We start from the raw sequence: 18439 nt of genomic DNA, 5'->3' as shown, positions 1-18439 counted from the left end.
AAAGGTACTGGTCAATATTATTAGTTAAGTCAGTAGAAAAGATGGTTAACTGTGTTGTGTTTAAATTTGGTAGACGTAGTGAGAAGCAAATTGGTAGAACGTTCATATGTAAGTTAATGATAATAAAATTGAGGTTCTACTGTCCGTCGTACGCAAAGAAAATGGCTATATATAGCCAAATAACACCCTCTCTCTAGTATTATTACTCTGAAGGGCTATCACTCCGATCATTTCGGTAATTTTTTGAGCGGAGTACTAATCTAAAGTGTCTTTATAAATCGTAGAAGATTTTTTTGCCATTATAATTCTACGACCTATTTCTTGGCTGATGACATTTTGAAGAGTTATTGTTTGTATTTTATAGTCTCTGATGCTTTTAAAAAGCAGACAGCCAAGGGCATCGCCCTGTCTGTAACAAGCATATGTGCGTAGTACATCAGAGAGTTCTGAAAGAGATCCTCACTTGACATTCCACCTTTGCCAAAAATATTTTAACCAAGCTTATTAGTGTATTAGGGTTTGTCGAACATTTTTTTCTCTTTGGAAATAGAGATAATTTGTTTTAATGTTTTGTATTTTTTAAATACTTACTCATGTGAGTATGTATACAATCAGTGAACTGGCGCTTAATTCAAAGCGTTTTCAAAGGAAAATATATATAATATATATATTTTCCTTTGAAAACGAATAATATTATTATGTTTTCCCAGTTTAAATTTGTTTTATTTAACGTGAAGGTTTTACTAGAAGTTGTCAATCATCACTATTTTTTTGGACATGTCGCTCGATCTGTCAATACTTAACGACGTCTAATTATATTGGTAAAATTATCGTCGTATATTTTGAAAAGTTGAGACAGAGGACAATGCATTGAACTTGTTAGACGTTAAAAAAAGCTTCGTTGTATTTCTACATCATTAACAATAATAAAAGTGAAATCATGTGGATAATATAGGTAATATATTTTAATTTTGATACTTAGTAATTTAATGAGGGTTGTTTTATGTAGTAGAAAATTTGGAGACTTCATTACTTAAAGGTGTGTTGATACCATCCTTGGCTTTATCCAATTGACTTTTTATTTGACATTAGATAAGATTAAATATGTAGTTTAACAGTTGGAACAGATCTTTATTTTTCTAACAAATACCTTGCGTAAATGAGAACTATGCAATTCGTACTACTATTGGTCTGTTTGATTCCGATTGATAAATCAGGAAAACCAGATATTTGTTCTTTCAACATACAGATTTACCCTGTAATTGGTAATGCTAATTGGAAGAAAGCTGATGGTATTCAACTAAGTAGTTTCGGATATTTATATATTTTACTTGCACTTTGAGTGGATTTTATTTATTTTGTCGTATTGGTTTCATTACGTAATTATTTATAATATTCACTAATATAAATAAATGAATTCAAACTTGAAATAATTACAAGATAAAAAGAACTTTTTATATACAACGTTTTTAAATTTTCTGTTGAATTATTATGCTCAATATGCTCAAAATTGTACTTAATATGAAGTAAATAAAAAACAAACAAAATATAGAATACTGAAAATTCATTATGACATTTCATTTTGATTTCCGTAGTAACGCACGTATATATTAATAATTTAGTTGCTAGAACTACCTCCTTAGCAACCAATAATAGTCTTTTACTTTTTACGGATTTTTCTGAAATAACTTTCAATAGAAAACAGAATTAACTGAAAATTAATTCAATTCTGCTTAAAGTATTAAAAGAATGCATTGGTATCGTGTTCTGATATATTATTATAAAACTTTAAAATGTCTAACTAGTCGGGAAGTTAGTTAAAAATCGATTGCAAGATTTGTAATGGACAAACAACCACCGGACAAACAAGAATACGAGCTAATAAAAACGTTAATAAAAATAGGGCGCGTATAAAACGTGAGTAGGTACCTACGTTTTTAATAATAAAACCTAATAATTTTCCGCACATCAATATTTATTAAAATTTACCGAGATAAATATAGTGAAAAAATTGTGTTACTTTTTATTACGATTATCTCAAATAACAAATTTTACATATTAGTCTTTTTCATATAGCGAGACACAAAACCACTGATTGGACTTGTAGATTGAAAACTAAAAAATTTAAAGCCAAAATGCTTCTCCCGGAGTAGGCAACCATTTTATAAAATGATACATAAAATTTGTCTTGTTTTATATGTTGTAAAATTTGAACAATTACTTTTGTATCTGCATAAGCAGTTAAATTTACGAATTTGTTTTAATATATAGCATAATACATCAATGTGTATCCGTGAGAATGCCTAGCGTTTCAATGTACTGGATTATATTATTCACACTATAAAAATATTTATATGACTTAACACAGTTTACCTCTGAGAAGTTGACTGATGAAAATAAAATTTTCCACTCGTATTGACGACAAAGAACACCCTGCATGTGGAAAAATGCTTCCAGCCAGCGAGAATCTCGCGAAAGATTTAATTTCAGACCGAGATCATAATAAACGCATGACTTGTTCACATTATTTTAATTTTATTAACCATTTGTTAGCGGGAGCACGCTTATATCAGCAATACAAATGTCTGCATGCGGATCATAATATCAATTCATGAATTCTGATTACATGACACAAACATGGATTCATTGTCACTCTAATATGTGTGCTGAAGCAAAGATCAACTTTAGTATACTATGTACAAAGTATATTAATAATTGGCATCAGTGGAATCTTTAATAACTTATGGTTCAATGATAAAATAACAAAGAAATAATATAAACATATTTCCGATTATTATTATTCTAATGGTTATCAATCGGGATAACCTTCTATCAGTAGCAAGTTTGTATACTCCAAAACAGTGGACGACTTTGTATACAAAATTGGGATCGACCATTAGTGGAAAAGGCGGATGTAAAACAGCAATAAGATGACGCACATATATTGCGAAAAATTCGATGACACATCTTAACACAATATGAAAGAATTGGACAATTTCAATTGCTACGAAAATCGTTCATGTGGAAAAAATTAGCGTTATCCATATTTTTGTACGGTGTCGAGTCGTGAATCCTGAAGGCAGGAGAGTAGAATACAAATATTATTGATGTCTTAGAAATGTAGTATTGGTGCCGAATGCTTTGTATTTCTTGAACAGTGCACAAAATGAACCAGTTAACCATCCAGGAAGTACAGATAGAAGAACGGCTCTCGACAATATGTCTAAGATGCATTCTGTAGTTTTTTAGACATATTGTTTGGTGTGGACAGGATAAGCTGCAGCGACAGGTAGTTTTGGATAAACTCCAGGGAAGACGAGGCAGAGAAAGATCACCGGCGTGCTGGAGCTTTCTGGGGGAAACCTTCACTCTGCTCTGGGAGAAGTAGAGAACTAATATGGGTGAAAAATCTTGGTTGCTATCCTCAACTATGAGAGAATTAACAAGAAAAGAATCTCATGTGACGTTAAAGTATGTATAAACCTTGCTGTAAACGAATCAGCAATGACAAAATACTGACAGCTAATTTTACCATTAGTCTTAATAACATTTTTTCATTAACTATTTCTTTTATTCAACGAATAATTCACAAGATGTAAGAAAGTACCATTCTAATTATTGAACAATTTGAAAAACATTTCTGAAACTTTCTAATTAGAAGAGTTTTTCAAAATTGTGTACGTTCAATAATTAGAACGGTACATTCTTAAATCTTGTGAATTATTCGTTGAATATAAGAAATGTTTAATTAAAAATTATTAGCAAGTTCAAGTAAAATACATCATAAAAAATATTGGAGAAATCCGTGACGTCGGTTAGTAATTGAAGTAGTAGGTACCTACTTTGACTTAATAAACAAAAACCGATTGTCAAAGTAGCTTGATTTGGAAGAGCGCTGATAAGCAGGTATTAAAAAGGCCAATAGTTAAAATTTGCGGCAATTAGTATGTCACTTCGTAGCATAGAGGATAATGCGCGGACGCGGCGTAAACCCAAGAGATGCTAGTTCGATTCCAGCCGGCTGGTTTACTTTTTTCAAAAAGATTTTTTTCTATTGGTTAATATATTTTCTCAGAAGTGTTTTTCAAAATTATGTAGGTATAATCAACATTTTTTCATTTTTATTTTCAAACATAAGAGCGCTATTTGCATAATATATTAAATTCCTTATTTTTACCATATATAATGTAGGTAGGTACCTATATGTAGGTAAAAACATATTTTCGTGCTATTATATATTTCAACTTAAAAAAAATGTTCGTTCTTATCAGAATAGTTCTTCACTTCACTTCACCTAATTGAATCAATAAAATTCAGATAAAAAATTGAAATCTTTTTTGAATTCTTCAAATTCGAAATTCAAAAAATTCGAAATCATTCTTCTGGACAACATAATTCATATTCTTTCGCGTGCAGAATTCATGGAATAATAATTGATAACTTTACTCATCATACTAAAACTTTTGCTCGCCCACCAAAGAACACCAATATTGCAACAAGAACTGCAACTAGTACCTCCTCGCTTGCATATGTATATATTACATGAATTCGGTTGTGAATATAAAATAAATATTAGCAATAGTATTAAACAACTGTATTTCATCTAGATTTATGAGTTAAATTTATTTATATTTTTTTCAACGTAGTTGAAAACAAACTTTCAAAGCGTATAAACATTGTCCGTTCTTTATGATTGTTTACCGCTTCTTTCAACCGCGACTAACGAATTAAACATTTAATGAGACGTGTCGATAATTATTTAGATAACCAGAAGTTCAATATGCTATTTTCTCTACGATTTGCGAGTACCGGTACCCGAATCTGTCGTGGCGAAAAGCCAATGGATAACTTGCTAATCACGTGCTTTGCGACAGGGTGGAGTGTTTGCAACGATGCATTGTGTTAATTGAAGACAACGGTTTATGAAGAGTGACCAAGTGAATATATTTTACTAAATAATAAGAAATTTAAGAATTAAATTAGACCGACAAAATTTGGAACTATTTTGAAAAACGTTTTCTGTTAACTTTACTATATTTAGGTTATTTATGATATCAATTAGCACATCCTAAAGGCTTGTTTAGACGGAATTGGTGTGGCTCATTAGCACTAATACCACCACGTGTAAACAAACCGAATTAGTAATACGCATTAGTATTCGGCGTGTTGCCACCTGTCTGTATTAGTGCGAGTAGCGAGTACACTGATGATTATTAATAAGCCCGTGTAAATAAATAAGCCGTAACTTAACCACAACAGTAAGATACCTACGTTACTTGTTGAGATATTATTTTACTGTCCTTCCGAGCGTGGGTTTATAGCCCGAAACAACTGCCATACGGTAGGTAATGCCTACTTTTATAAATATTGTGGCCATGCTTTTTAAGATTTTTATATAAGTAATAATTATTTATAATACATATGAATAATTGTATATGTAGCGAATAAAAAATGATATATATAAAACGGGATCATGGACGACCACAATAGAAACGCCGAACAAAAATTAAACGCGTTTAAGCTATGTATAGAAAAGTATACATATAATATATTAATCATGTTTTAAATTAGTAAAAAGGTCCTGAGTGGACTCCACCATTATGTCACAGAAAGTGAACTAAGAGGAATTAATTCCCGGCTTAGCTGAGACCATACCGAAGAGCTTAGAGCATTAATCAACTGATTATGTAGACTGACTTAGAAATCCCGATATTTGTCAGATTAAATTCTTTTAAAGTTTTCAGTTTATCGATCTATTGTTTATTAAATTCCTCCATGTTTTAATCGTTCTATGTCAAAATATATAAAATACTAATTTGGGACGTTGATAAAAAAGAACACAAAACAAAATACCAATAAATGAATTTATATAATATACGTAGCCTGTAATGAATATTACTGCAAATAATTTCTTTAGTGTTTTATTTTTGCCAATTTATGTCGATTTTGAATGTAGGGAAAATACCATTTACAACTATTTGGTTGAATAAAATCACATCCTATCTTGTCGACAAAATTATACTGATCTTGACAAAATCATTAATAAAAAAAATGTTTCCGTACACTTTCTTTTGTGTAAAAATTCCTTGAAACTTAAAACACATTATGTCTAATTAAAAAAAACAATAGGTAATAATAATAATCACACTTATTTGTAAAAGAAAATAAATACTATACTTTTTGTTCTACACCAAGTTATTATTCAACCAATATTAAGCTAGTATCTATTTTCTTAGGTTTACGTATTTTTAAGGTTGATTGAAACGTCAGTTATATATTGAATACTAATACTGTAAACATTTATTGTACATATACGTACTAAATAAATTAAAATTCAGCCAAAATAATATTAATTAAATGAAAAATTATATTTTTATTAAATTGACCTCATGCTTGAATTTAATTATTTATCACACTTTTACTTGACACGTTATTTAACTTTGAAGCATTCAAACACTTGATATATTCAAACACTTTTTCTTCGTATTTCTTGCAGCATTCGTTCACAGATTCATTTTAAACTAGCTAAGAAAAACATTAAAACACAATATTCATCACACGTTCATAACATTGTTTATATTACTTTCACATTTTGGCTTTTATTATTGTTTGAATGAATTATTTTTCGATGTAAGCGCCGCCATTATCATGTTAGAATAGACTTGTGCGAGCAATACACCTGCAGTCAAAAGACTGAAGAAAAATTCCCGAAAAACATTTAAAACACAAATAAATTTAACGCTCTCAATACAAGAAATATGTCTCGATTCTGAGCAGGGCCACCTTGGAACTTTACGATAAATATAGCTTTTCGGCGCAACCTGAATCTTGAAATCAAAGGTAAACCTATTAATAATGCAGCCGCTGCGTTTATAGCATGGATCACCTGTCGTGGAGATATAAATAAAGTGTTATTCTCTATTTTTATTTTTCTTATTTCTTATTTATTCTATTTCTTATTTATTTCTTGCATGGAAATGGACAATGAAACAGGTAGAGTAATCCTCTCTAACAACTCGAGTATGCGCATTGGGACATATAATGTTCGCACCCTGCGTACCCCCGGAAAGGACCTGCACGCCACACGCATCATGCACACCTATGGTGTGGACATCCTAGGGCTGAGCGAAGTGCGCTGGAAAGGAGCCGGGAGAAAGTTGATTGAGGGTTACTCTATTATCTACTCAGGTCAGGAGCAATACCATCGCCAGGGAGTGGCAGTGTTGATGTCAAAGAGAGCGGCCCGTTGCCTCGTGAAATGGGAACCAATCTCGGAGAGACTGATACGTGCCTCCTTCAAGACGCCTGGTAGCTCCTTGACCGTCTTTCAGTGCTACGCCCCCACTGAGGATGCCGACGCGCAGACAAAGAATGCTTTTTACGATTCTCTCCACGCGGCAGTCTCCGCCATCCCCCGAAGAGACCGCGTGATTGTAATGGGGGATTATAATGCGAGAGTAGGAGCAGACCCGGCGCTTGGCCCCACGGTGATGGGACGACACGGCCTCGGTGACCCCAACGATAATGGTGAGCGGCTCGTAGAATTCGCCACTCTGAACGAGCTTGCAATCGGAGGCACTGTTTTTCCCCACAAAGACATTCACAAATATACGTGGACGTCTCCTGATGGACGCACGAGGACGCAGATTGACCACTTCTTATACAGCTTGAAGCACCGAAAGGAACTTCTCGACGTGCGTACTTACAGAGGCGCCGATATCCATAGCGATCATGAGTTACTTATTGGAAACATCCGAGTAAAACTCAGTCGCCAGGCGAGGCCTCCAAAGTGCGAACGAATTGACGTTGAGAAGCTCCGACGCCGAAGAATTCGGACCGACTTCGAAACTGCTGTACGAGATAGTGTAGATCGTATCTACGAGCGGCACAAATCTGAATCCGACCTCATTGAGGCGGACTGGAGCCTCATAAAGAGTGCGATTGTGTCGTCGGCTCGTACCGTCCTTGGTACCAGAAGGAGTGAGCAGCCAAAGTGGATGTCTGACGAAACGTGGGTTGAAATTGGTGAACGAGCCAGGCTGAAAGCCCTGAGAGACGAGGAGAGAGACCCCGACCGAACCGAGGACCGCCGGACTGACTACCAGACCCAAGACAGGGTAGTCAAACGATCCGTGCGGTTGGACAAGCGCAATTTTATGAACCGGCAAATTGAAGCGGCAGAGGAGGCAGCAAGCAGAAATGACACCAGGAAACTCTTCCGAATCACCCGTGAAGTCTGCGGCAGGCGACCACCGACTCCCGGAGCCATTCGTGGTCCCAGTGGAGCAATAGAGTCTGACGCAGAATGCGTCAAGAAGATTTGGAAGAATCATTTCTGCGGAGTGCTGAACCGCCCACCCCCCTTGGATCCCTTTGACATATCTGCGGAAGCTTTACTTTTGGACATTCCCCGAGCGACCGACATTTCCGATTGCCCGCCCACGCACACCGAGATAAAATCGGCTGTGAAAAGGCTCAAGAACGGAAAGGCACCGGGGGGAGACGGGATTCATCCTGAATTCCTCAAGTACAGCTTGAGCGCAATCCTGCACCCTATGTTTCATCTGATGACAAAGGTGTGGGAAGAAGAGCGCTGCCCAAGGGACTGGGTGAACGGTGAAATCATCACACTTCTTAAAAAAGGTGACCCTCTAAGCTGCGACAATTACCGAGGCATTACGCTACTCAGTGTTCCGGGAAAGATTTTGGCAAACATCATTTTGATGAGAATAAGGGACCCAATAATGCACGTCCTCAGGAAAAACCAAGCCGGGTTTCTACCTGGTCGAGCGTGTGCAGACCAAATCCACAACCTTCGATGTCTTCTCCAGCAGAGCCATGAGTTGAACAGTCCGATGGCCTGCTGTTTTGTGGATTATGAGAAGGCTTTCGACAGTCCGCACCGCCCCTCCCTCTGGATGATACTGGGAGCATACGGGATCCCTCCCAAGATCATTGCCATAATCAAAAGCCTGCACGAGAATAGCGAATGCTGTGTCAGAATTGGAGACACTGTCACGGAATGGTTCGGGGTCACGACCGGAGTCAGACAGGGTTGTGTCCTTGCACCGTTTCTCTTTATCATTCTCTTTGACTTCATACTACGGAAGTCAATACCACCCGACCGAGGCATACCTGTTACCCCCACGGTGAAGCTATGCGACCTGGAATACGCCGATGATGCTGTCCTATTCGACAACTCAATCGAGGGCATTCAAGAGACAATCGACAGGTTGCATAACAACTCCTCTCGCGTTGGTTTGAAAATCAACGCGAAGAAAACCAACATCTTGTGCAATAGCACCTGTCCTGATCCAGATTTCCCTCTGATTAGCGATGGACAGAGCATCGAGAGCGTCGACAGCTTCAAGTACCTGGGGGTACACATCACGGGAGATGGCATTTTGCAGAAAGAGCTCGCTATCCGAATGGGAATGGCTGGAGCAACATTCAACTCGATGCGAAATGTCTGGGACTCACGATTGTACTCGGTCAAAACCAAATGCCGCCTATTCGACGCTTGCATTCTGACGGTGCTGCTTTACGGTAGCGAATCATGGCACCTTACGAAGGCTCAGAGCAACCGTATACTGAGCTTCGAAAACAGATGTTTGCGACGAATACTGGGTGTGCGGTGGTATGACTTTAGGAGCAACGAGGAGATAAGAGAACGTACCAAGCAGCCTCTCATCACGCTGAAAGTGAAGAGGCGACGTTGGACCTGGCTCGGCCACGTGCTGCGGATGCCAGAAGAGAACTTTAACCTGGCTTGCCTGTTCTTCAAGCCGACCGGATTCCGGCGTCCTGGAAGGCCGCTAAATACAATCTACAGAGTGTATACGGCGGAGCTACGGGATGCTGGTTTGACCTGGAACGAAGCAAGAAGACTGGCGAGCGACAGGGATTCTTGGAGGCGCCGCGTGGTGTCCATATGCTCCAGTTAAGGGGCGGATATGGGCAAAGAAGAAGAAGAAGTTATTCTCTATGGCTAAAACTGAATATATATTTTTTACCACACAATATTATATGTAGGTGAATCGAATCCACATAATTTAGTAGTACACTATATCAATAATTCATTATCTTATGTGTTAACTTGATAACATTGAGTTAAGTAGAATAGGAGAGGAAGTCTTGAGCTGGATAGATTAGGGAAATATTTATTGGTTCCTACTACTCTTGAGAGATCGATAATGCAAAATATAGATACGCATATTATGAGAAGATCCTACGCTATTCCTATGTACAACCGTCCGATCATAATTACTACATCATCCAAGTGGTAAAGTTAAAAACACGATGTATCTAATCAGAAAAGTCAATGAATATTATTCCAGAAGGCAGGCATTGGGGGACTGGAGATGGGGTCTGCTGGAATATTGTTTTCACTAAAATGTTTATGGCTGAGATCGCCAGTAACGGAAATAGCTCAAAAAGATAAAGAAGAATAAAATTATGATAAATACATGTACAGACCTACAAACTTATCTTAAGAATGGATGGGGGAGCCACTGTCGAAAACTACCCAATCAAGACTCGCAACTGGACAGAATCTGACATCCGAATGACGTTTTCAAAACGGTGTCCATATGGTAGTGTGTAGTTCCATTTTTGACCGTTCTTTAGATACGTTTGTAAGACTGTTCTGTAGTTTAGTGATCAAGCTACCGATGTACTCGCTAATTACGCCGAAATTTCCTTTAATTTATAATTTCTTAAAAATGTAACTAACTTCATTCAAAGAAATAAATAGTAAACATTGCATTTCGTGGCTTAAAATATCTGTTTTTAAGTAAGTAGTACATATAAGTAAATATAGGTTAGTACTCTGACCATTCCGAAGATATGTTTATAGCCCGAAACAGCTGTCAGCGTAAATGGCTCAGTTAAAGTAAAATAAACAAAAATAACTTTGTTTTAAAACCATTGTAATGGAGTTCTACCTCGTAAACCTAACTAATTTAATTATTTATCTCTTAGAGTAAAACGAATTCCGGGATTCCAACTTTTCCCGAGCTATCGGGATCAGTAATTCGGGCAAGAACCCGGAATTCAAGATTCAGGGATTATAGGTTTATAAAAACAATTAGTTACGTATTATGAGGACCATTCTGAAAAAATCTAATCATATTATAGGTTTTTTTTTAATCAATGACACAAATGCTAAAGCATTGGTTAATTTGTGTTCATTAACATTTGGTACGGTCCTGATTTTTGGCGCTCATTCGTTGACATATCCCATGAAATCGTCTGGAAATGAAATAAGAAACATCTCAAAAAAGTTCCAAGTGCCAGTCAATGTCGAGTGAATGAGAGATATTCAAAAAGGATATTATGAACAACACAGAATCTGTCGAAAAAATCTGTCGCTAATGAATCGTTGCTATATCCAGATTCGAAAAAATTCTAAATATATCCAAAGTCACGACCATTCCAAAATAAACAGGACATGGAATTAAAACGACATTACACTGCCACTAACACCTATTACCTACTGTTTTCTAACATGTTTAAACCTTAATATTATTATACACTATTGGCAAGATTCGGTTTATAATATACTGGTATGACCGGGCACTGCTTTTCAACAGGTAGCGTAGTTGGTGGTTAAAATAAGTTACGTTGCGAAATTGTTAAGCATAAGTACACTGTTTATAGATGATATTTCTATACCTAATCCTCCTTTCATAAACATATTATTGTAAGCATCCCTTGTTTTTATATAGATATTAACTAATATTTAATGAAAACTTCAACGCTTTGATCCTTTCAATACGGTATGTAAAACATTCGAATTCATTTTCCTGTAGTTATTAGTTTTATAATATGTAAAAAAATATAATTGAAAACAGTGTAATTAAATATTTTTATATTAAATGAGGAATGTAGCATTATTTATTAATCACAAATAATTTTGAATATCTCGGGAACATATTATTATATATTAGAATATACGTTCAATAAAAATTCTATATTCATATATCATTTATTATTATGTAACTAATATTGATGGAATAAAATTTCCTATCCTAATAAGATCATAATGGGCCTTCACAGAGTGGAGGTTTGTATTAAGAGATTTTGTCTTTACGAGAAATGGATGTCAACTTGGAATCGAGCTTCAATATTGGGTAATACCTAATTAAAATTTGACATAAAGAAAAAGGATTTCGAGTTATACACATTTACATTTTTATAAAAATCGATGTTTTTTTAAATAAATATAAAAAATAATAAAACTATGTATGTATTAGTCAAAAATCTCTTAGGCTATGCTTAGAAAACTTAATAAACTAAATTTTAATAATAAATATGACCATAAAATATATTTAATAATAAGATGGGGTCCGATTCAACAAATTTTATTTAATTTTATTACATTTTTACAATTGTAAGTTTATCTTTGACTTATAGTAAAACATATTTTTTTTTAATGTTTTCAGATAGTACATATTATTTATTATAATATGTACTATCTGAATGTATGTATATAATACATATATGATTGTATATAACACAGTTGAAATTGTAAATTATCAAAAAAATGTCTCAAATAGCAAGCTTCGTATTTTTCCGCTAGGTGCCTCTTGTAGGTAAAGACATTGCCTTAATGAATAATTTGTTAAATGTTCTTTATAGTCATTTTTACGCTATCCTTACTAAGTAATACATATTATTAACCGTAATTAAATCCGAAATTAAAATGTTACTTATTTTAAAACATGTTGTAATTTTCAATTTTAAAAACCACGCGGATATCATTATTTTCATATTACCAGTGTTGTACACTTCTATATTTTGAAGTCTCGGCAATAATAATAATAATAATGTCTTTGGAACTACTGGCCAATTTAAAAGAAAATATATTTGAACGTTGGAAAAATAACAAAATATTATGTCTTGAACATGTGAAGTAATCTCACAATATGTAACAGCATGGTCTAATTATAAATATTAATTTAATAAGTAAGTAAAAAATAAAAAAATGGAACTGTAACCTACTCTTACTTGCTAATGACTTTAATGTGTAGGCGTCATTGTTTTAAAGGTAATTTATCTCTCTCTAATTACGTTTTTACATATTTTTTTCTAATAATAACATAATTTATTATTTAATCATATACACCTATTTGATACTAGTATGTAAAAAAAATAATATAATTTAAATAAGTAATCAGCGTTGTTTCACTTATTTTTGTGCAATCAATATTTTCAAGTAGGTATACATAATTGAGAGAATGTGAATAAACATTTTTTTCAGTATATAAACTGTAAAAGTATTAATTATTTTAATTATTGTTATTAATAATTAAATGAAATAATTTGCATGAAATAACTACGACGCCATTAGTTTCCACTACGGACGCACGAAAAGTTTTCCTTGTTTTCCGTTGTAGAAAACTACTTTCCCATATGACGCTTTTAGCTGCTGGCTGAAGATGGCAGTAGTTGTTTTAAATATACATATCTCTATTTCAATTTACAGTAAGCTCAGTGATAAAGCTCTTTCTATTATTATACATAACAGATTTTTTGCCGGTGGGCGCGAGCTTTGTGAATTAAAATGATCCTTACGTCAGATAAATTAAAATAACAAAGTAGACTTAAAAAAATAATCAGTCACATCAAATCACGGCAGTAAATAATAATATACACCCAGTCTATTCGAATGTATTTACTTCACTAAAATAAACACAATATATTATAAAAGGTACCCAAGTACATAAGTTAAATATACATTTTACAGGCACAAATAGTATTTAATGATATAAATTATGATATTTATTAATTTGTATATGGTGAAAATGTCCGTCCAATCAGGCGCCGCGAAACCAGTCCTAATCGCTGTTAAATGTTTTGGAGTAAGTACCTACCATACTATATTATATAGATGCCGTATTAGTTTTTCTTTATTAATATACCTACTTAAGTAGGTACCTAATGGGTTTTCACTGAGGATTAATGTTAAGTAAGTGTCACCATAGATTTGTAGGAATAGTGGTGTTCAGTATCAGTATTCAAGGAAAACGATGTTACACACTTTTTGCTCGAGGCTTTAGCTTATCGTGAGCGCTCACGTGAGTTCGCAGTAAGCTGTCGACGTGGGCACAATGTGTGCAATGTCGTTTTACTCGGTATTTAAATATAACAGAACCACATTAAGGTCACCTCACCTATATCACGCAATACCTAAAAATCTAGCACCGACCTCATGCGTGCTAGAACGTTTTTTAATATTTTTAGTCACGTGATCTCACGTCTCTAATATATTTTTTATTTTAGTGGTTTTGAAGGGGGTTGCATCTGACAGAATGATTTTATAGATTGTCATTTTTTATTCTTGAATATTCTGATATGGCACATGAGCTCACGTGACGTGATGGTAATACGTTTTTAGCATAAGGAACATTCCATAATAAATTTATTTTTAAGTGATGTGTGTTTTCTCTAAGTGATTCATTGTCTGTGATTTTAATAATAGCCTTTATCCATAAACCAGAGTTTCATGGAAATTTAACGGTTATACCTTTTATAAATTTAAGAAAATGTAAACTTAATGTAATAATTGTAATTTGAGTTTAACTTTTGTTTCACAAATGAACAGGTGAATGTAGTAAACCAGTGTCTGTCAAAATGTGATACGCTTACTCCGGAGGGTACGCGGTTGGACCTTTGTTTCACAAAAACATAATATTTAGCGGGTCATGGATTCGCGCAGTCATTTTTGAACAAAAAATTTGTTCTAAGTATATAGGTAATACATCAAAATAAAATAACTTTGCATTATCGCGCCAAATTTTGTCAGAAATAAGTATATTTCTGAAAATCGGCAAAGTAATATGAAAACAAAATAATATTGTTGACTTTGAAACAGCTTTAGTCAAAGTCTATCCTAGAATTTGAGTTTGAAGGGAAAATTATCAACATTCATAATAGGTATATTTAAATAAATTTTAATTCGTAGTCAAACGCGTACACTGATAATATATTATAATATAGTGTGGTAGGTTTGGGAAACACTGGTAGACTATTAAAAAACGTAAAGAAAACAGAAAGGGTTTTTGAATTTCTGTGCCAAGGTTACTGAAAAATACGAGTCGTCGCTCGCTTGCTGGCGCATTCCGATATTCGTAAAACTGATTTTCTTATTCAATGGTAAATTATTATTGAGCTTATTTTGAACAAAACGTGCAACAGGTTTTCAAAACATACACAGTACGACACGTAACTAACATAATATAAGTCACTTCGTTCAATGTAATAAGCTTGGACAATGACAAGAGGGAGTCTTTGAACTTTTAGTATACCTACCTACACTTTGCATCTATTCTATACACAATGCTGCTATAATATGCGGCTATCGTCTCCTATCGAGGGTAGTTTATCATATTTAATTATTGAGGTATTATAATTGTTGCAATAAGTTAGCCATCTAAACTGTCAAAACTGTGTATTTAGCTCTAAAAGTTAACACAGCCAAGAGAGGTACTATTAAAACATTTTTTGCATTCATTTTTGCATGCATTTCATTTCATCGCAAAACTATTGCAGATAATATTAATACTATCGACTGAAGGTACTTAATGAAATTTGAATTTAAATTACAGAGCTTGAATCCATTGGAATTTATTGCAGATAAATTTAATATTTTGTTATTCTGCATTTTTGTTATATTAAATTGAGGCTGTTATTGACATTTCTTTACACTCCAGTGTATATAATATGTATGCACGTATATATATTAAAACATGATGTTATTTTGGCATGACCGATTGACAGATTCTTTTAGAATAACTGCATTTTTTTATTTACTTTTCTCAGTTGTTTTAATTTACGATTATTTTTTCATACCTACTTACTACATTTTATTGACTCTATGTTATGTCATTAAATTAAATAAATACAAACAGTAGATTTAATTCAAACACCGTGCAAATAAAATGTATATTTAAACTTCGGATAACGTTAGTTTAGTTAAATAATGCTACGATAATTCGTATAAAATAAATGACTACGGAAGCCAATAAAGCAAAAGTACATTACATTGAAATAGTTTTATATATTTTTTTAAATTAAATTCCGGATACATTAATTAAGTTAATGGTCACATTTGAAACACTATTTATTAGCTCTGAATCGACATGCTGTCACAATATATAATTAACCACCAAGCATCGAAAAATTCCTGCCATAGATGGCATATCTGAAGATGAGCTGGCAATCTGAGAACAACTCATTTTGGCTCTCTGTCTCAACGGAAAATATTGGCGTCCTTTCTAGATTATTTACTACGCAGCTGTGTTTTCTAAGTTGTGGTACCTACGCATATCCCTTCGCAGAATACAAAAGATTTGATGTGGTAAGTGGTTGATTTTTTGTTCATAAAAATAACTTATTTACCTGTTGCGCTACACAGATAGATCAAAAGTTGGAGACGGGTCTCCTTAGTTATGGTTGTCAAAAGTGGAGTAGGCACACCTGTTAAATCTGTGTCTCTAAAGAGGTATGCGAACTGATTATGCTTGTATAGATCAACCGTTATATTCAAGGAATCGGTTGAAAAATCTAACTACTAATAAAACCTTACTATAAGATATACAAAAGTCAATATGATTTTTATTAGAAATATATATTAAGACGCTTTTTAGAGACAGAGAAAAAGAATGAAGAATAATTATTATGCTGATTGCATGACAATGTATAACCGATAACGTGAGGGTAGGCAGGTCACGCCGTACACGTGAGTAGCACATTATAAATGGTGGCGAATGAAGGAACGAATAAAAATATTAGATAGTTTGAGAGCAGGTGGCGGTTTTTTATGAAGCAGCAAGCAATGCAGTCGCTTTATTTGAAAGTATCAACATCTAAATTTAAAAAAATAATCGAAGCATAAAAAATCCTGACGTATAACTATTGTTGCATTGTAATGCATGTTGTAATGATTCACAGGGAAAATTTTCAGAAGGGTGCCTTCAAATCTTTTAGTTCCAAAGAACCTCTTCGTACCTAAAACTACCATTGTTTGAGAATAAGTTTCGTGGAAATTCTTTAATTGTCAATAGATGGGAAGTATATAGATTTAAATATATTTGGTGTATTTTTAAGATGAACGAAAAAAAAAATAGATAAGTAGGTACCCAGTGAATTTGCAGACAATTTGAAACTGAACATGAAAGGAGATGGGATTCTAATTCTGCTTAAAGCGCCGGCTAGACGCTCATGCTTTACGACAAGCTTACCTGCTCAAACCGGTTTGTATCGGGAAGCCCGTGTGTATGAACGGGAAAAGTGTAGCTCGCCCGATGGCGTGTGAAGCATTTATTTCAATTTTGGTGATACGCTTTTCGATTAAGACCGAGTGTGGTGCGGGGCGAGTTTTGGTTTCGAGGGATTAACTTCAAAGTAGCTCATCCAAACCTAAAAGTGTTCCGTATTTTTTGCACAAACTATACCACGCAGGCAAGTCGCTGCCGTCTAAGGGCGGCACTATGTCTAGACACGTCACTAGATGGATCATACTTATAAAAAAACGAATTATTAATGGCTTTATTTGCATGATTATTTCATTTTATTGTTAAAAATAAAAAAAACTACTATACGCATAATGTTTTCATGAAAACAGAATTTTGTATAATGGTAATGTGATGTGAACTTACCTCCATTTTGGTGGTTTGCTTTAGTGGCGGGGCGGGGAGCTCTCCACGCTGTCGCAGGAGCGCCGCCACCACCACGCGACTCAACTCCTCGCCAAAAGCTACGTAAAAACAAAACACATTAATTAAAAAAATATAACAATTCACAACAAATTTAATATACCTACCTTGTATTTTATAATCATTAGTCACTTACTCCAACATCTATGTCATGCGTCGTGCTTCAGTTTAGCTTTTGTAGAGTTTCAAAAAAATCATTATGCATTTTACTGTGAGTAATATTGCATTTTTGTTGGAAGCATTTGAGAATGGGCAGGTAGCAGTTTTTACAGTTAACATTTTTATATATTTTTATCAGGGCTGGATTTACAATAATATGGCTAAAGGGGCTATAACACAAGTCCTCCAACTTTATATGGGCGTTAGGAGTTTAATAATGATGATTTGAAAACATATATTTAAAAATTTAAACGTATTCAAAAGCTGTTTTTGAAGCCCCAATGTAGGTGTAAATCTAGCCTTGACCGGCGATTATAGTAAACTTCAAGCATTTTATTTATATAAATAGTAGCTTACTGCACATTTTTTAAACCGTGCCCGACCATAAGAAGATCATATTGGTTTCCGAAAGGTGAATGTTTTTTATATGGAATGTTAATTTGAATGAATGAAATGAATTTGAAATGAAAATTTTTATATGAACAGCTTTTTTATATGAAATGGACATTAGCCACTTTCTCAACTTAATAGGTCCATACTCTATGTTTGGACTGCACATTATT

The 18439-nt window shown here is 34.2% G+C and overlaps 1 protein-coding gene across 7 annotated transcripts in view; it reads right to left on the bottom strand.

Moving 5' to 3' along the window:
• Obsc (Obscurin) overlaps positions 1 to 18439 on the bottom strand; it is a 153706-nt gene that overhangs the window by 113774 nt on the left and 21493 nt on the right. For all 7 annotated transcript variants that reach the window (XM_085946599.1, XM_085946605.1, XM_085946602.1 and 4 more), the window contains one exon: positions 17661 to 17758. In XM_085946599.1, the coding sequence (XP_085802725.1) occupies positions 17661 to 17758 (98 nt within the window). The remainder of the gene's footprint in view (positions 1 to 17660; positions 17759 to 18439) is intronic.

The sequence above is a fragment of the Rhyacophila brunnea genome, unplaced genomic scaffold, assembly GCF_057557595.1.
Source record: "Rhyacophila brunnea isolate RB1 unplaced genomic scaffold, BYU_Rbru_1.0 scaffold_2, whole genome shotgun sequence".
In the NCBI taxonomy this organism is placed as follows: domain Eukaryota; kingdom Metazoa; phylum Arthropoda; class Insecta; order Trichoptera; family Rhyacophilidae; genus Rhyacophila; species Rhyacophila brunnea.
Note: the sequence above shows the minus strand (reverse complement) of the source record. Positions and strands in the feature narration are given on the sequence as shown.